General features: G+C 42.8%; 1 protein-coding gene across 1 annotated transcript in view; it reads right to left on the bottom strand.

Annotated features, from left to right (window-relative positions):
- Positions 1-8,999, bottom strand: part of PARVA (parvin alpha) — a 155,036-nt gene extending 146,037 nt beyond the window's left edge. The window contains exon 1 of the mRNA XM_003818174.5: positions 7,248-8,999. Coding sequence (XP_003818222.1) covers positions 7,248-7,503 — 256 coding nt within the window. The 5' untranslated portion in view covers positions 7,504-8,999. The remainder of the gene's footprint in view (positions 1-7,247) is intronic.
- Positions 9,000-20,043: the final 11,044 nt, after the last annotated feature.

Below are 20,043 nucleotides of genomic sequence, written 5' to 3'. Positions count from 1 at the left end.
CTGCTTCATCTCTGCCTGCTTCAGTCACTTAACACCATCTGAGTGATGGTGTTTTAGCACCATCAGTTAAAACAGAAGTGAGATCACGCCATTCCTGTGCACAAAGTCTTCCCGAGCCTTCCCATCTAACTCTGAGTAAAGGCCCAAGTTTTACAATGGCTTCCAGGGCGCTACAAAACCTGCCTCTGCCCTTCCTGTTACACCCGGGACCAACCCCCATTCCACAATCATGCTCACTCTCTTCTCCAGTCACATCAACCTCCTTCTTGGTCCTCAATAATGTACCAGGTCCACACCTGCCTCAAGGTCTTTGCATCTGTCATTCCTTCCACCTGTAATGTTATTTTCCAAGATATACATATGGTTCTCTTCCTCACTTCCTTCAGATTGGGACTCAAATCTACCCTTCTTAGTGAGGCCTTCTCTAGCCATCCTACTTAATACTGACAACCATCCTCATACCACAACCCTCTATTTCTCTTTTTCTTGCTTTATTCTGCTCTCTAGCACTTACTACCACTCAAACAAAATACATACGTTACCAATTTATCTTGTTTATTACCTGTCTCCCCTGTTAGAATGTAAGCTCCAGGAAGGCAAGAGTTTTTGTTTTGTTTTCCTTTCTAGCACCTAGTACAGTGCATGGTACATGTTAGGCACTCAATAAATAGTTGCTGAAAGAATGGGAATAATGGATCAGAAAGTGACTGGGAGATAAGAAAAGACAAGCAGGTAGAGATAACTCTTTCAAGGCATCTGGTGAGTAGCTAAAGAGGAAACCAGTATCAGGAGATTTTCTCCAAATAGGAAAGACTCAAGCATATTTACAGAACGTCAGGGCAACAGAGTGGCAAAAAAAGATGGGATATGAGAAATAGCATATCTGGCTATGCCAAGTCTGGGAGGAAGCTGAAAGAAATGGCCTTATGAGCAAGGAGAGAAGGGACCCTCCTTGGAAGGGACTAGGGCAGGTGGGGAGCACAAAGACAGTTGCACATATGGGTGGGACTGGCCAGATATGGTAGAAAGGGAACTTGAAGGAGCTCATAGCTGGTCTCAATTTTCTATTTGAAAATCCAGGGAAGGGTTTTAGGGGCTATGGACAACAACATGGGTGCCATTGTTCAAGGCGTGCCCCTTGAACAATGCAGGTTTGAATTTCAGGAGTCCACTTATATGCAAATTTTTAAAATAAATGTATTAGAAACTTTTTTGAGAATTGCAACAATTTGAAAAAATTGCAGATGAATTTTGTGATCTAGAAATATCAAAAAAAATTAAGAAAAAGTTAGATATGCCCAGGAGTTTGAGACCCACCAGGGCAACATAGCAAGACTGTGTCTCTACAGAAAAAGATGTACTTTGGAAAAATGAGAATGCACCCTGATTAGAAGAAAAGGGTAGCTCTGCAGTGCTAAGGGTTCTACTCACTCTAGAAACCATAAATTTGTTGCAAGGTTTGTGGATTTTTCTCCAGCAACACTGGGCAGCCAATGAGAATCAAGTGGTAAGAACTAGTATTATTAGAAGAATTATGAAATTAAAGCCTTCATTGGATACCTCAGGTCCTGATCAAAATGTAAAACTCTGGGGGATAAAAACTTAAATGAATGGGTAAACGACAGGAATGACCAGTGCTGCTGGCCTAATTCGGGTGCCTTCAGCAGAGAGGTACAATTCAAGTTAGTGTTGCTTGAAAGAGCACGTCTTGAGGACAGTTTCAGGGAAAGAAAGTTGAAAAGTGGCCCTCTGGCAAGTAGACTCTGAAAGGGCAGTGAAAGAATCCACACAGGAGGGCCATGTCCAACAGAAATGGAATTGAAAACCCAAAAGAAGAAGAAAAAGATCAACAGAGAAAAACAAAAGCCGCTTAAGCTACAACTCATAAGAAGGGGCCCAGATAAAGTGCTGAAATGTGTCATCTTGGGAAAAGGGAGGATCTCACTTGCAAAGAAAGATCCCTTAACTCCTAAAGGGACAAAATAGTGTCCCACAGGCACATAGTCATGGGCTACTAGGCTATTTACAGAACCTGAAAAAGCCAGTGCAGTCCATAATAAAAAGACTATTTCAAATTTCAAAGACCAATGAAAATTGAGTTGTCAATTTTAATAGCTACCATTACTTGTGCCATGCAATGCATTTTACATTCTCGATCTCATTTAAACCTCACAACTTCCATGTAAAGAAGGAATTCTTATTCTCATTTTATAGATGAAGACACAGAGGCTTACAGGGGTTAAGTAACTTGTCTTAAGTCATAGAATGAATAAGGGGTTGAACCAGAAATCCAATTGAAATGTGTCTAATCCTAAAGACCATGCTTTTAACCCTTGTTCTCTCTTGGACTCTGACAGTTTTTTCTTATGAAAACACAGGAGTGATGACAAGTTGAGTGCATTCTTATGAGACTCATAGTCATTCTATGATGTAGTTTTCCTTAGGAGGACATTTTTTACATGAAATTATTAACCTAAATAGAGTTGATCCTTGAACAACACAGGTTTGAACTGCGAGGGTCCACTTATATGCAAATTTTTTCAATAACTATATGGGAAAATATTTTTGGAGATCTGTGACAATTAGAAAAACCTTGAGATGAACCATGTAGCCTAGAAATATTAAAAAAAAAAAGAAAAAGTTACTCATGTCACGAATGCATAAAATATACATCGATACTTGTCTGCCTTCTCATTTACTACCATAAAATATAAACAAATCTATTACAAAAAGTTAGAACTTATCGAAATGTCAAAATGTACACATACACACAAGAACTGTGCATGATGCCATCTGCAGATGAGAGAAATGTAAACGTAAAGATTAAATCCTCACTGCACGAAATGAACTGTAGTACATACTGTACCACTGTAATAATTTCACAGCTACCTCCTGTTGCTATTGTGGTGAGCTCAAGCGCTGCAAGTATCTGCTTAAAACACCGTGTGACGCTAATCATCTCCACGTGAACAGTTCATCTCTCCAGTAAATTGTGTACCGCAGTTAAAAGTGATCTCTTGAGGTTCTTGCATATTTTTCATGCTTAGTGAAATACCATAAACCTTGACTAACACCATGGGACTCTAACAAAGTGCCACTAGAGATGCTGGAAGTACTCCCAAGTATCAGAGAAAAGTCATGACATTATAAGAAAAGTTGAATTGCTTGATATGTACCATAGGTTGAGGTGTGCAGCTGTGGTTACCTACCATTTCAGTCAGACAATGTAAACTTACAGTATCGGTAATGCAGCACAGTTTTGCAAATGTATTTTCTCTTCCTTATGATTTTCTTAGGGGGTAACATTTTCTTTTCTCCAGTTTGTTTATTGTAAGTATACAGTATACAATACAAAATATGTGTTGATTGACTATTATCAGTAAGGCTTCTGGTCAACGGTAGGCTATTAGCAGTTAAGTTTGTGGGGAGTTAAAAACTATACACAGATTTTTGACTGTACAGGGGGTCAATGTCCATAACCCCCACATAGTTCAAGGGTCAACTATATTCTAACAAGTATTATATCTTTCCATTTGTTGTGTCCTACAGTGGGACATAGCAGGTACCAAATGAATGAATGGGAGTCCTTGGGCCTCGGAGAATGCTACACCAAAGCACTGAGATAATCTGTGGACAGACTGATGGCAGTGATCTTGAGGAATGAAGAATGAGAGGTTCAAGAACACCAAAGAGAAAGTTGAAGAAGGCAGATTCTACAGAGCACAAAGCTGTGAGCTTATCCAGGATGCAGAGCAATATCCGGCCTTATTTTTACTGAAGTGATGGTTAATGGGGCCCCACACCTACTGACCATCACTTCAGCACTGATCATTGAGATCCAGCACATACTCACTAAGGACAGTCATTTCAAACCAACCCACTGCCTTCTTTGCCTGGGCTTGCAGAAATACCATATGCCGCAGCAAGCAGCTGGAGCTGGGTGGTGGCTGGCCCTTCAGAAGAGCCTCTGTGTTCTTCCATTCACCCATTTACAGCCCCTGGATTAGTTGACAGACTGAATGAAGGAATCAGGACTTTACAGTGAAATATAACAGGGATGAAAATAAGATCTTACACTTGGTTTCAAAAACCCAACTGAGTAAATCCAAGGTAGGGAAGGCTGTGATTTAGGAGCAACAAATATAAAAATGTCTTTGAGTAAGCTGATAGCAAGCTCAATGAGAGATCACAGTGCAACGTGGCTGGCAGAATAGTTAGAAGCAACCTTAGCTGCATTAAAAGAACATTGTGTCTGTGCTAGAATAAGGGAGGTGACAGTCCTAATCTGGGGTGGCTGGCTTGCACTACAACTGTACTATGGTGACTTCTGGAGAGCTCACTTTGAGCGGGTCTGGTAACAGGTTGATCTGCTAGGTATTCTCCATTTCCACCGTCCCCACTGTGATCTATTCTCTGCACTGCTCTGTGCCCTATGGACGCTGCCCCTATCTATTGCAGATCCCTTGCTCTGATGGCTTCCCACTGGGTTCAGCACCAGTAGGTGACGCACGGGCAAGAAGACAGAGAACATGCAGAATGTGCACTTATTGTGCCACTCTCTCCTTGCTCTGTCTGCATATTTCGGACAGTAGCTGCATCCCTCTATGACTATAGTTCCAGTCCAGCAGCCCCTCGTCCATAACCCCAGCTTGTAATAGGTTCCAATTTGCTTCCCTTGTCCCTCAGGCCTCGGAGTGATTAAGAGCTTCCTCCTGTTGCTAGCCCCTAGGGACCTCAGCATCCCTTCTTAGTTCCCTTAACCCTGCCCACAGCTCTGTCAACAGCCCTTTCACTAAATTATTTTCAAAATCTCAACTAAATTGGCCTTCTTTTTCCTGCAGGGACCCTGTCTGAAACTAAAGAGACAGGATGCAAAAGTCCTTAAAATTATGTCTGTGATGAATAGAGGATGTTGGGCCTGCTGGAGAGAAGACTCTAGAAAGCAGGATAGCCTACTTCAGCAAGGTATTAATAAAAGGCCACCCCAGACTCATTCTCTGGCTCTACCAGCAGTGACAGGTACAGAGAGATAAATTTCTACAGAGTAGGTAAAGATGGTTATCCTGGTAGGTCATGAGCTTCAATATTTCTCAGCTGCCCCATCTTAAACTGGATGAGACTATGTCAGGAATGCTGCAAGGAAGAAGTTAGAAACATGGTCTAGAAAAGAGCTTTCCAAGCCAGGGTTTCATGATTTGCCACCAACTGTACACTACTCAATGGGTTACCAAAATAACCAATGTGGGGAAACTTTCGTATGTTTTTGCTGCTTCTCGTTTCAATCTAGGGAATAGAAGTCTAGTTCTTCATCAAGTCTGATAATCCTCAACGCTGAAGATGTTTTTATACTTTAAGATGACTTACAAACATGAAACATTTCACACAGCATCACAGCTTTCAAAAGGTTATTTCCAATTCACGGAGCAATCTATTAAAAACATTTTTTAGGGGGGAAGAGAAGTTGATTAATGGTTACAAATATACCATTTGATATAAGAAGACCTAGTGTTAGACTGGTAAACTAACTATATTTTACAATAACCTCTTGTATATTTCAAAATATCTAGAATTCCAATGGTCTAGCATAGAGAAAAGACAAATCTTTAACGTGATGGATATCCCAAGTACAGTGATTTTGTCAGAGGCATGTGAACCAGAGCAACTCCATCTTGAATGGGGCCAGGTAAAACAAGGCTGAGTGAGACCTACTGGGCTGCATTCCCAGAAGGTTAAGGCATTCTAACTTACAGGATGAGATAGGATGTGGGCACAAGAAACAGGTCATAAAGACCTTGCTGATAAAACAGGTCGCAGTAAAGAAGTCGGCTAAAACCCACCAAAACCAAAATGGCGACAAGAGTGACCTCTGGTCGTCCTCACTGATACACTCCCAGCAGCGCCAGGACAGTTTACACATGCCATGGCAACGTCCGGAAGTTACCCTAAATGGTCTAAAAAGAGGAGACATGAATAATCCACCCCTTGTTTAGCATACCATCAAGAAATAACCATAAAAATGGGCAACCAGCAGCCCCAGGCTGCTCTGTCTATGGAGTGGCCATTCTTTTATTCCTCTACTTTCTTAATAAATTTGCTTTCACTTTACTGTGTGGACTCACCCTGAATTCTTTCTTGCGTGAGATCCAAGAACCCTCTCTTGGGGTCTGGACTGGGACCCCTTTCCTGTGCAATTTGATCTTTACAAATTATATGAATGTATTACATTATCACATGTGCCCCAAAACTATGTACATCATGCATCAACTAAAAAATGTTTAAAACAAAAATGTTTAACTCAGCAACTTCTATCCACACACCACTCACCACAGTGCTTCTTGAGAACTGCCACCTCAGTTTTCAAACCAAAAACCAGGACGCAAAATCTGTGCATGGGAAAAAAATATGCTACATGCAAACTACCCTGAAAAAAAAAAAAAAAAAAAAGAATAAGGTCGCCTCAATTCACTCTGGTGGGGAAAAAACAAAGGTTTTTACAAAAGCCCTGAATGCCTGAGTTCACAGCAGGCCCATGACGAAGTTTGTGTCTCACGCAGGTTTTCTCGTTTGGTGGGAGTTTATTGTGTATTACACCGAGGGCACGCTAGGTTTGCCAGTTTTTCGCTCATTCATTCAACAAACACTCGATGTCCACCTACTCCATTAACAGAGCCCTTCTCAGCCCTCGGGATGGACAAAAGATCCCGAAGAGGCCAAAGCCACGACGCCGCTGCCAGAGGACGTCAGCAGGTCCAGGAAACGACCTGATTTTAAGGACCAATGAAGGCAACGAGTAAGAGTGACGGCGCCCAGGAAAGTTGCAGCGGAAACTTGGGAAATGCCAGCCTTCGGGCGCAGAGGGCGGGGCAGGGCCTACTGGATCGCGCTGTCTGCGGGCTGGGGCCCGGGCTGGGGCCCCGCCTGGGCTCCGGTCCCGCCGCCTCCGGCCGCCAAGCGGCGCCCGCCCACGGCCCGGCGGGGGCGTTGGCCTGGTCCCCGGCCCAGGAGGGCAGCGCCCGGGCGAACGCGAGCGGGCGGGGTGGCCTCGATGGCCCGCGAGCCCCGGGCTCAGTGTGGGGTGCGCGTCGCTCCTGCCCGACGTACCCGGGAAGCGCGCGCACGCATCGCCGCGCGCCCCACCGCGCCGGGCACCCGCGGCGCGCTCCCGCCCGGTCCCAGCGCCCCGGCCCCTCGGCCCCTACGGCACCCCCGGCTCCTACCACCCGCCCGGCCGGCCTGGCCGCACTCACCCTCCTTGGCTTTCTTCCTCCGGGCCAGGGTCCCTCCGAGTTTCCCCAAGAAGGAATCATCTTTCTTGCGGGACGGGGGCGACTTGGGAGTGGGAGACTTGGGGACAGAAGGCGACTTCTGCGGGGAGGTGGCCATGGCGCGGCGCAGGCTGCCGCGGGCCGGTCGGGACGCGGAGCTGGCGCTGGGCGGACGCAGCGGGCGGCGGCGGGACTGAGGCTGCGGCTTTCCAAACGGAAGCGGAATTATTCCAAGCATTTGAGGCAGCTCACGCTCGCCTTTCCCTTCCCTCGCTCCCTCCCTCGCTCCCTCCCTCGCGCCGCCCTCTGCCCTGGAAGGAGCTGTGCTCCCGGGGCCGCGCCTTGCGCCCCCGGGTTGCCCCAAGCAGGGAGGATGCCCCAAAACTGCCCCTTGCAGGACAGGAGGCCGTGTGTGCCCAGGTTGGGAGCGGTCGAGCCGGAAAGCTTCATTTACCCAGGCTCTGCACCCACCACACAGCCTGGCGCAAAACACATCTGAGAACCAACCCAACCCTGCTACTCTCCCGGGGTCTTCCAGCCGGCGGCTGGTGAGCTCGCTCTGCCCCAGCACTACTGCCTGTGGGGTTATCAGGCCCACGTCTTGCGCCCACAAGACTGCAGCTCCTGGAAGAAATTATTGCAGTGAACCAAAATGTGTCCAGGCCCCACCAAAGTGGGCAGAACCAATCACTCCTGAACCTATCCATGACCGTCAACCTCCTCGTCTCTACTCCCATCCAAGACTGAGAAGCTTGGAGTGCACAAGGGTAAAGCCGAGGCTTCTTACTCTTGTAAGACATCCGTGTTTCTAGCAGCTTATACAAAGGAAGATCCCACATGGTGGTGGAAACATGAATGGGAAAAGCACAACCATGAGCTCCTACAGGACTTTCCGCAAAATTTATCCTGCCTAAATAAAAGCAAGAGAGTGACAACCAGACTCATTTGAGATAACAGGGGAGTCACACAAAGCACAGTGTTTGAAGGACTCATACTGGAAATGATTAAAAGGCACGTGTTATTGAGCTTGCCCATCTCAAGTTCTCACTCGGGCTCTTTGTCCCTCTGTCTCTCTCTCACACACAGACTCACAGCACCTTGGCAACTGTGTTTCCTCCTTGTGGCCCCTTCCTTCTAGGCTACAGCTGATTGAACCTGGGTGAACACCTAATCCAAAGGGCGCTACTGCTTTACTGAAGAGCAGCCGATCAGCTGGCCCCAGTTAAGACTGCATTAAGCTGGAGAGACTGTTGTCAGAAGTTGTGCTCGTGACTGATGATCATTCGCAATCAAAACTAGGGTGGTTGTTTCTAGCCACGTGCATGCTGAGGAGTAGGGAAACCAAAGAATGGAGCAAAGAAGTGTGCTCAAGAAGCCACGTGGTCTGAGTAATGGAAACCGTGGGGAGTAGCTGCTTGGACCTTGAATCTTTTCCCAGACCCCACTTGCACTTCCTGCCAGGGCCAGCTGTGCTTCTTCGCAGGAGATGTTACTCAGCCTTTTATTAACCCATCCACCGTTCCTTAAACTAAATAAAGTGACAAGCAACAGTTTCTGAGTAGAACTAAAATTTAACAAAAAGATAGTCAACAGATTCTCAACACCATATAGGTTCATTTTATCTTGAGTCTTAATTTTACCTTTTTAAAAAAAAAAAAAAATTCTGCTTTAGTTGGTGCCTCTTACTTAACAGCAGAAAAGTCATGATGTCTGCTAGCCTGGGAAGATTACTACAACTCCTCCTAGACAATAAATCTTAAAGGGATGGTGACAAGCCAAAATATAAGTGTGTTTTGATTACATCATTAATCATTTTTGTTCAGGATATCAGATATAGGACATCTCCAAAAGCGTATCTCCAGCCCCGAGAGCTCTTGTCAGGGAATTAAGAGACACGTAGCTCAATAGCGGTGTGATCTTGGAAAGGTTTACTCCCTTTTCTGAGTCTCCATTTCCTCGTCTACAAAATGAAATGGTTGGCACAGAACAGTGGTTCTCAAACTTGATCGTGCATCACAGTCCCTTAGAAGTTTGTTGCATTCACAGGCCCCATCTCCAGAAATTCTGATTCAGTGGATCTCAGGTGAAACCAAGGGATAGGTGTTTTTTAAAGAGACTACATCAGGTGATTTCAATGTATTAATAGCTGATTCACACCCTGATGTCTTGCCATTTAGGGCTACTTTCAGCTCTTAACAGTCTGTGGTTCTTTATTCTTTCAAAAATTGCTAATATCTGTATGCAAGGCTTAGTCCTAAATGTGCCATAATCAAAATTACCCATGGAGATTCCTTCAGTTGCCCATGCATGCTTTTGCATATATAATACTCCTCAGTAATTGTTACGTTCATTAAACTTGGAAAACCACTAAGCAAGGCTAAAAGGAGGAGTAAAGTCTTGATTGTTGAATGCTAGCTCCCAGAAAATATCAGCAAAATAAGCTGTGGAAGAAGGCAAAGCTGAATTTTTTTGTACACCATGATAAGGAGAGCCCTGCCTGGGCAGAGTCTCAGTAGCATCTTGGAGTAGGGGAAGGGATATTTATAAGGTTTTGGAATCTTGATGAAGACAGGCCTTCCAGTGGGATGGTGCTTGATTAAGTTTGACTAAGGATCATGATATAATAGATAAGGACTGGTAGACCCTAGGCAAAGCTTTCCAAGAGTCTTGGAGAGTAAATAGTCTTTTTAATGCTATCTATTGAAAAGTCTAATGGGTTTATGTTCACTTCAATGAGATTTGGTGGGGAGTTCTTGAAAAGAACAAGAAAGTTATTCATAGCTTTTTATCTTCCTGGGCAAGAAATTTTTGGAAGACAGGGGAACAATAAAGTCCTGTTAATGTATGCAGTAACCTGCATTGGTGGGAATGGTTCCCAGGGTCTCCTCAATATTATGCTGATACCTTGTTATTCAAGCATTTCTACTGGTAAGATCATTATCAATCTTTCTGGAAAGGCCAGTGGGAATGGGTGGTGAATTATAAATCAGTGCTACTCACAGTGTAGTCTGCAAACCAGTATTGATCTGGATACCATTATTAGCTGCCAAGACCAGCTTGGTCAGGGAGACCCTAACCCAGCGGCGCTAGAGGAATTAAAGACACACACACAGAAATATAGAGGTGTGAAGTGGGACATCAGGGGTCTCACAGTCTTCAGAGCTGAAAGCCTCGAAAAGAGATTTACCCACGTATTTATGAACAGCAAGCCAGCCAGTCATTAGCATTGTTTCTATAGATATTAGATTAACTAAAAGTATCCCTTATGGGAAACAAAGGGATGGGCCGAAATAAAGGGATGGGTTGGGCTAGTTATCTGCAGCAGAAGCATGTCCTTAAGGCACAGATCGCTCATGCTATTGTTTGTGGTTTAAGAACGCCTTTAAGTGGTTTTCCACCCCGGGCGGGCCAAGTGTTCCTTGCCCTCATTCCGGTAAACCCACAACCTTCCAGCATGGGCGTTATGGCCATCATGAACATGTCACAGTGCTGCAGAGATTTTGTTTATGGCCAGTTCTGGGGCCAGTTTATGGCCAGATTTTGGGGGGCCTGTTCCCAACAATTAGCCAATGACATAAATGTAGAAATTGAGAGTTTTTAGAAACTTTTATAGCAATTTAACAACACTTTATGTCTGTTTAATAATAAAAATCAGAAGCTTATATTTTGAATATCTTTTCATTCTATTTTTCTAGTAATTTTTTATTTTTATTTACAAAAATATTGCTGTATGATGAATTGGTCCTTTAGCAGATTGTTTGAGAAGCACTGTTCTACATTGCTCTTGTTTACTTACAGAGTTCATCTACTCTCATTTGATATAATGCTTTTAGAATCCTTAAGAATGTGAATTGATCTGGTTTTTGTTTAGAAGAGGAAATGAGATAATCTATGGGAAAGCACCATCTACAGGGCCTGGCACTGAAGTAGGCTGAATCTAAATCTTACTTAGAGACATGCTGCATGCTATTCTTTGATAGGATGGGAAGACCTTGTACCAGCTCCCTCCACTCTAAATTGGTATTTACAATTATGTCCCCACTGAACAGCACCCCCCTCTCATGCTCAGTCATTGTTTTCATCTTACCCAAGGGGTTTGATTCTAAGGACAGATCATCAATTAAATGTGTGATACGTAAGACTCTGCTGAATCTCTAGGCTGCCTCTTCTTGAAATTGGGGCCTAGACAAATGCACTGGAAGAGAATAAACTCAGGTTCCAATCTTAGCTTAGCAGCCAGGTGATCTTGGATAAATCTCTTCCCTTTCTGCATTTATTTTTCCCATCATCTATAAAATGAAGCCAAGGCAGTACCTACTAAAGCCAACCATCATACATACCTTATGATCAACAATTTCAATTATAGGTTATACCCAACAAAAATAAGTACATGTGTACACACAGATATAGGCTCTAGAAAGTTCACAGCAGCACCATTCAGCTGCCTGTTAACAGTTGAATTGATTGTGATAACCACAGCAATGAGAGTGAACAATTTGCGACTACAAGCAGCAACAGGAATGGATCTTACAATATAATGTTGAGCGAAGGAAATCAGACACAAAAGAGCACATACTGTATAATTGTATTCATGTAAAGTTCACAAACAGGCAAAACTACTCTATAATGTTAGAAGTCAGGATATTGATTAGCCTTGGACGGTGTAGTGACTAGAATGGAGTGGGTGGCATGAGGGAAACCACTGAAGCTGCTAATGTTCTGTTTCCTGATCTGGATACTGGTTACGTGGATATATTCACTTTTAAAAATCAATGAGACATACACATAGTACTTTCAGCAGATTTTCTGTATGTATTTTATACTTCAATAAAAATCTACAGCTGGGCATGGTGGCCCATGCCTGTAATCCCAGCACTTTGGGAGGCTGAGCCGGGTGGATTGCTTGAGTTTGGAATTCAAGGCCAGCCTGGACAACATGGCAAAAACCTAGCCTGGACAACATGGCAAAAACCTGTCTCTACAAAAAATACAAAAATTAGCCAGGTATGATGGCATGCGCCCGTAGTCCCGGCTTCTCAGGAGGCTGAGGTGTAAGGATGGCTTGAACCAAGGAGGCAAAGGCTGCAGTGAGCCGAGATTGTGCCACTGCACTCCAGTCTGGGCAACAGAGCCAGACCCTGTCTCAAAAAAAAATTATGAATTTATCACAAACATGATTAATTTTTAAAAATGAAGCCATGGGACTATATGCCCTGTAGGGTTTATGTCTAGTCTCCTCCAAATCCCTGGGTGGCCCATGTCACTCAAAACTTCACAGTTCCTAAATGAGGCCAGTTCTGTCCCCAGCCTTTTCTTAGGCAATTACATTTCTAGATAAACTTGTGGCTACTCTCAGCCACCCAGCAGCTTTCCTATCCCGGTCCTGTCATCTTCCTTCAAGAATGCCAACAGGCAGGCTGTGTGTTGTACAAGAAAGGGTCACGTAGTGGTGAAGCATATGGGTTCAAATCACCATTCTGCAGCCAAAGCTGTATAATCCTGTGCAAGTTACTTAACCTTGCTGTTGCCTCACTTTTATCATAAAATGAGTAATTCCTCATGAGGTTGTTGAGAGGACCAAGAGAGTGAGAATAAATAAGCAACTCAGCTCAGTGCCTAGCAGATGATAAGACCTTAGTTTAATAAATACTGGCTATTAGTATCTCTCTTTTTTTTTTCTTTTTTTTTATTATACTTTAAGGTCTAGCGTACATGTGCACAATGTGCAGGTTTGTTACACAGGTATATATGTGCCATGTTGGTTTGCTGCACCCATCAACTCGTCATTTACATTAGGTATTTCTCCTAATCCTATCCCTCCCCTAGCCCCCCACCCCCCAACGGGCCCCAGTGTGTGATGCTCCTCGCCCTGTGTCCATGTGTCTCATTGTTCAACTCCCACTTATGAGTGAGAACATGCAGTGTTTGGTTTTCTGTCCTTGTGAATAGTTTCCTTAGAATGATGGTTTCCAGCTTCATCGATGTCCCTTTGAAGGACAGGAACTCATCCTTTTTTATGGCTGCATAGTATCCCATGGTGTATATGTGCATTTTCTTAATCCAGTCTATCATTGATGGGCATTTGGATTGGTTCCAAGTCTTGGCTATTGTGAATAGTGCCGCAATAAACATACATGTGCATGTGTCTTTATAGTAGCATGATTTATAACCCTTTGGGTATATACCCAGTAATGGGATAGCTGGGTCAAATGATATTTCTAGCTCTAGATCCTTAGGGAATCACCACACTGTCCTCCACAGTGGTTGAACTAATTTATACTCCCACCAACAGTGTAAAAGCGTTCCTATTTCTCCACATCCTCTCCAGCATCTGTTGATTCCTGACTTTTTAATGATGGCCATTCTAACTGGCATGAGATGGTATCTCATTGTGGTTTTGATTTGCATTTCTCTGATGACCAGTGATGATGAGCATTTTTTCATATGTTTGTTGGCTGCATAAATGTCTTCTTTTGAGAAGTGTCTGTTCATATCTTTTGCCCATTTTTGATGGGATTTTTTTTCTTGTAAATTTGTTTAAGTTCTTTGTAGATTCTGTATATCAACCCTTTGTCAGATGGGTAGATTGCAAAGATTCTTTCCCATTCTGTAGGTTGCCTGTTCACCCTGATGATAGTTTATTTTGCTGTGCAGAAGCTCTTTAGTTTAATTAGATCCCGTATGTCTATTTTGGCTTTTGTTGCCATTGCTTTTGGTGTTTTAGTCATGAAGTCTTTGCCCATGCCTATGTCCTGAATGGTACTGCCTAGGTTTTATTCTAGGGTTTTTATGCTGTTAGGTCTTACATTTAAGTCTTTAATCCATCTTGAATTAATTTTTGTATAAGGTGTAAGGAAGGGATCCAGTTTCAGCTTTCTACATATGGCTAGCGGGTTATCCCAGCGCCATTTATTAAATAGGGAATCCTTTCCCCATTGTTTGTTTTTGTCAGGTTTGTCAAAGATCAGATGGTTGTAGATGTGTGGTGTTATTTCTAAGGCCTCTTTTCTGTTCCATTGGTCTATATATCTGTTTTGGTATCAGTACCATGTTGTTTTGGTTACTGTAGCCTTGTAGTATAGTATAGTTTGAAGTCACGTAGTGTGATGCCTCCAGCTTTGTTCTTTTTGCTTAGGATTGTCTTGGCTATGCAGGCTCTTTTTTGGTCCCATATGAACTTTAAAGTAGTTTTTTCCAATTCTGTGAAGAAAGTCAGTGGTAGCTTGATGGGGATAGCATTGAATCTATAAATTACTTTGGGCAGTGTGGGCATTTTCACAATATCGATTCTTCCTATCCATGAGCATGGAAAATGTTTTTCCATTTGTTTGTGTTCTCTTTTATTTCATTGAGCAGTGGTTTGTAGTTCTCCTTGAAGAGATCCTTCACATCCCTTGTAAGTTGAATTCCTAGGTATTTTATTCTCTTTGTAGTAATCATGAATGGGAGTTCACTCATGATTTGGATCTCTGTTTGTCTTTTATTGGTATATAGGAATGCTTGTGATTTTTTCACATTGATTTTGTATCCTGAGACTTTGCTAAAGTTGCTTATCAGCTTAAGGAGATTTGGGGCTGAGATGATGGGGTTTTCTAAATATACAATCATGTCATCTGCAAGCAGAGACAATTTGACTTCCTCTTTTCCTAATTGAATACCCTTTATTTCTTTTTATTGCCTGATTGCCCTGACCAGAACTTCCAACACTATGTTGAATAGGAGTGGTGAGAGAGGGCATCCTTGTCTTGTGCCAGTTTTCAAAGGGAATGCTTCCAGTTTTTGCCATCGAGTACGATATTGGCTGTGGGTTTGTCATAAGTAGCTCTTATTTTTTTGAGATATGTTCCATTAATACCTAGTTTATTGAGAGATTTTAGCATGAAAGGCTGTTGAATTTTGTTGAAGGCCTTTTCTGCGTCTATTGAGATAATCAGGTGGTTTTTGTCATTGGTTCTGTTTATGTGATGGATTACGTTTATTGATTTGCATATGTTGAACCAGCCTTGCATCCCAGGGATGAAGCTGACTTGATCATGGTGGATAAGCTTTTTGATGTGCTGCTGGATTCTGTTTGCCAGCATTTTATTGAGGATTATCACATTGATGTTTATCAGGGATATTGGCCTAAAATTCTCTTTTTTTGTTGTGTCTCTACCAGGCTAGCCTCATAAAATGAGTTAGAGAGGATTCCCTCTTTTTCTATTGATTGAAATAGTTTCAGAAGGAATGGTACCAGCTCCTCTTTGTACCTCTGATAGAATTCGGCTGTGAATCCGTTCTGGTCCTGGACTTTTTTTCATTGGTAGGCTATTAATTATTGTCTCAATTTCAGAACCGGTTATTGGTGTATTCAGAGATTCAACTTCTTCCTGGTTTAGTCTTGGGAGGTTGTATGTGTCCAGGAATTTATCCATTTTTTCTAGATTTTCTAGTTTATTTGCATAGAGGTGTTTATAGTATTCTCTGATGGTAGTTTGTATTTCTGTGGGATTGGTGGTGACATCCCCTTTATCAGTTTTTATTGTGTCTATTTGATTCTTCTCTCTTTTCTTCTTTATTAGTCTTGCTTGTGGTCTATTTTGTTGATCTTTTCAAAAAACCAGCTCCAGGATTCATTGATTTTTTGAAAGTTTTTTTGTGTCTCTATCTCCTTTAGTTCTGCTCTGATCTTAGTTATTTCTTGCCTTCTGCTAGCTTTTGAATTTGTTTGCTCTTGCTTCTCTAGTTCTTTTAATTGTGTTGTTAGGGTGTCAATTTTAGATCTTTCCTACTTTCTTTGTGGGCACTTAGTGGTATAAATTTCCCTCTACAGACTGCTTTCAATGTGTCCCAGAGATTCTGGTATGTTGTGTCTTTGTTCTCGTTGGTTTCAAAGAACATCTTTATTTCTGCCTTCATTTTGTTATTTACCCAGTAGTCATTCAGGAGCAGGTTGCTCAGTTTCTACATAGTTGTGCAGTTTTGAGTGAATTTCTTAATCCAGAGTTCTAATTTGATTGCGCTGTGGTCTGAGAGACAGTTTGTTGTGATTTCTGTTCTTTTACATTTGCTGAGGAGTGTTTTACTACCAATTATGTGGTCAATTTTAGAATAATTGTGATGTGGTGCTGAGAAGACTGCATATTCTGTTGACTTGGGGTGGAGAGCTCTGTAGATGTCTATTAGGTCTGCTTGGTCCAGAGCTGAGTTCAAGTCCTGGATATCCTTGACCTTCTGTCTCGTTGATCTCTCTAATATTGACAGTGGGGTGTTAAAGTCTCCCATTGTGATTCTGTGGGAGTCTACGTCTATTTGTAGGTCTCTAAGGACTTGCTTTATGAATCTGGGTGCTCCTGATATATATTTAGGATAGTTAGCTCTTCTTGGTGAATTGATCCCTTTACCATTATGTAATGGCCTTCTTTGTCTCTTTTGATCTTTGTTGGTTTAAAGTCTGTTTTATCAGAGACTAGGATTGCAACCCCTGCTTTTTTTTTTTTTTTTTTTTTTTTTTTTGCTTTCCATTTGCTTGGTAGATCTTCCTCCATCCCTTTATTTTGAGTCTATGTGAGTCTTTGCACATGAGATGGGTCTCCTGAATACAGCACACTGATGGGTCTTGACTCTTTATCCAATTTGCCAGTCTGTCTTTTAATTGGGGCAGTTAGCCCACTTACATGTAAGATTAATATTGTTATGTTTGAATTTGATCTTGTCATTATGATGTTAGCTGGTTATTTTGCCCATTAATTGATGCAGTTTCTTTGTAGTGTCAATGGTCTTTACCATTTGGGATGTTTTTGCAGTGGCTGGTACCGATTGTTTCTTTGCATGTTTAGTGCTTCCTTCAGGAGATCTTATAAGGCAGGCTTGGTGGTGACAAAAATCTCTCAGCATTTGCTTGTCTGTAAAGGGTTTTATTTCTCCTTCACTTATGAAGCTTAGTTTGGCTGGATATGAGATTCTGGGTTGAAAATTCTTTTCTTTAAGAATGTTGAATATTAGCCCCTACTCTCTTCTGGCTTATGGTGTTCCTGCCAAGAGATCTGCTGTTAGTCTGATTGGCCTCCCTTTGTGGGTAACCTGACCTTTCTCTCTGGCTGCCCTTAACATTTTTTCCTTCAATTCAACCTTGGTGAATCTGACAATTATGTGTCTTGGGGTTGCTCTTCTCGAGGAGTATCTTTGTGGTATTCTCTGTATTTCCTGAATTTGAATGTTGGCCTGCCTTGCTAGGTTAGGGAAGTTCTCCTGGATAATATCCTGAAGAATGTTTTCTAACTTGGTTCCATTCTCCCCATCACTTTCCGGTACACCAATCAAACGTATATTTGGTCTATTCACATAGTCCCGTATTTCTTGGAGGCTTTGTTTGTTTCTTTTCACTCTTTTCTCTCTAATCTTGTCTTTTTGCTTTATTTCATTAATTTGATCTTCAATCACTGATATCCTTTCTTCCACTTAATCGAATTGGCTATCAAAGCTTGTGCATGCATCATGAAGTTCTTGTGCCATGGTTTTCAGCTCCATCAGGTTATTTAAGGTCTTCTCTACACTGTTTACTCTAGTTAGTCATTTGTCTAACCTTTTTTCAAGGTTTTTAGCTTCCTTGCGATGGTTTTGAATATGCTCCTTTAGCTCGGAGAAGTTTGTTATTACCGACCTTCTGAGGCCTACTTCTGTCAACTCATCAAACTCATTCTCTGTCCAGTTTTGTTCTGTTGCTGGCGAGGAGCTGTGATCCTTTGGAGGAGAAGAGGCACTCTGTTTTTTGGAATTCTCAGCTTTTCTGCTCTGGCTTCTCCCCATCTTTGTGGTTTTTGATCTTTGATGTTGGTGACCTACAGATGGGGTTTTGGTGTGGATGTCCTTTTTGTTGATATTGATGCTATTCCTTTCTGTTTGTTAGTTTTCTAACAGTCAGACCCCTCAGCTGCAGGTCTGTTGGAGTTTGCTGGAGGTCCACTCCAGATGCTGTTCGCCTGGGTATCACCAGCGGAAGCTGCAGAACAGCAAGTATTGCTACCTGATCCTTCCTCTGGAAGCTTCGTCCCAGAGGGGCACCCACCTGTTTGAGGTGTCTGTTGGCCCCTACTGGGAGATGTTTCCCAGTCAGGCTACACGGGGGTCAGGAACCCACTTGAGGAGGCAGTCTGTCCGTTCTCGAAGCTCGAACACCATGCTGAGAGAACCACTGCTCTCTTCAGAGCTGTCAGACTGGGATGTTTAAGTCTGCAGAAGCTGTCTGCTGCCTTTTGTTCTATTATGCCCTGCCCCCAGAGGTGGAATCTACAGAGGCAGTAGGCCTTGCTGAGCTGCAGTGGGCTCCACCCAATTCGTGCTTCCTGGCCTCTTTGTTTACACTGTGAGCTACTCAAGCCTCAGCAATGGCAGACACCCGTCCCTCTGCCAATCTGCAGCATCGCAGATCGATCTCAGACTGCTGTGCTAGCAGTGAGCAAGGCTCCGTGGGCGTGGGACCCACTAAGCCAGGCATGGGAGGGTATCTCCTGGTCTGCCAGTTGCTGAGACTGTGGAGAAAGCGCAGTATTTGGTCAAGAGTGTACCGTTTCTCCAGGTGCAGTCTGTCATGGCTTCCCTTGGCTAGGAAAGGGAAGTCCCCTGACCCCTTGCACTTCCTGGGTGAGGCGACGCCCTGCCCTGCTTCAGCTCGCCCTCCATGGGCTGCATCCACTGTCCAACCAGTCCCAATGAGAGGAACCAGATACCTCAGTTTGAAATGCAAGAATCACCTGTCTTCTGTGTCGATCTCGCTAGGAGCTGCAAACCGGAGCTGTTCTTATTTGGCCATCTTAAAAGTGCCCTTTTTTCTTTTTTTTTTTTTAGACTGAGTCTCACTCTGTTGCCCAGGCTGGAGTGCAGTGGCATGATCTTGGCTCACTGCAAACTCTGCCTCCTGGGTTCAAGCGATTCTCCTGCTTCAGCCTCCTGAGTAGCTGGGATTACAGGCGCATGCCACCAAGCCTGGCTAATTTTTGTATTTTTAGTAGAGACAGGGTTTCACCACGTTGGTCAGGCTGGTCTCAAACTCCTGACTTCGTGATCCGCCTGCCTTGGCCTCCCAAAATGCTGGGATTACCGGCATGAGCCATTGGGCCCAGCCAAGCTATTAGTATTTCATTTGAGACTCATACATGATATTATCATCACCACCATTTTATGGACAAGTAATTCAAAACCCAGAATTTAAATTATGGGCTAGAGATCACATGTAGCCAATAACTGAGAGACTAATATTAGCAAACCGAATCCAGCAGCACATCAAAAAGCTTATCCACCATGAGAAAAATTATTAATAGTTGATCCAAACAAGAGGAAATACTGAAGTGAATGGCAGAAGGAAAATCATCCCAAGTGAGGGTAAGTATATGGGTAAGCATAAAAGCCTATTCACTATACAAAACAACATAAATAATACAGGATTTAAAAACTAAATCAAAATAAAATACACAAAAGCAGAAGCATTCAAATCGGGAAGTGAATAAATGGAGTTAAGTGTTTTAAGATCCAGGCATTGTCTGGGAAGAAGTAAAAGTAGCAATTTCTATTGGACTCTGATAAATCAAGGTTCATGTTGTAATCTCTAGGGTAACCATTAAAGGAATAATAAAATAGTAACTATAAGTACCAAGATAATGGAACGAAAATTGGAGTCTAGGTGCTGCATTCAGATTTCATAAATTACATGTGATCTATATCTGTCATATAGAAGGAAGCTTTTCTTTTGTATTCTGTTATCTATTTATTTTACTGGGTTGCTTTTTATTGAATAGCTTAA

Source organism: Pan paniscus, chromosome 9 (genome assembly GCF_029289425.2).
Source record: "Pan paniscus chromosome 9, NHGRI_mPanPan1-v2.0_pri, whole genome shotgun sequence".
Classification (NCBI taxonomy): domain Eukaryota; kingdom Metazoa; phylum Chordata; class Mammalia; order Primates; family Hominidae; genus Pan; species Pan paniscus.
Note: the sequence above shows the minus strand (reverse complement) of the source record. Positions and strands in the feature narration are given on the sequence as shown.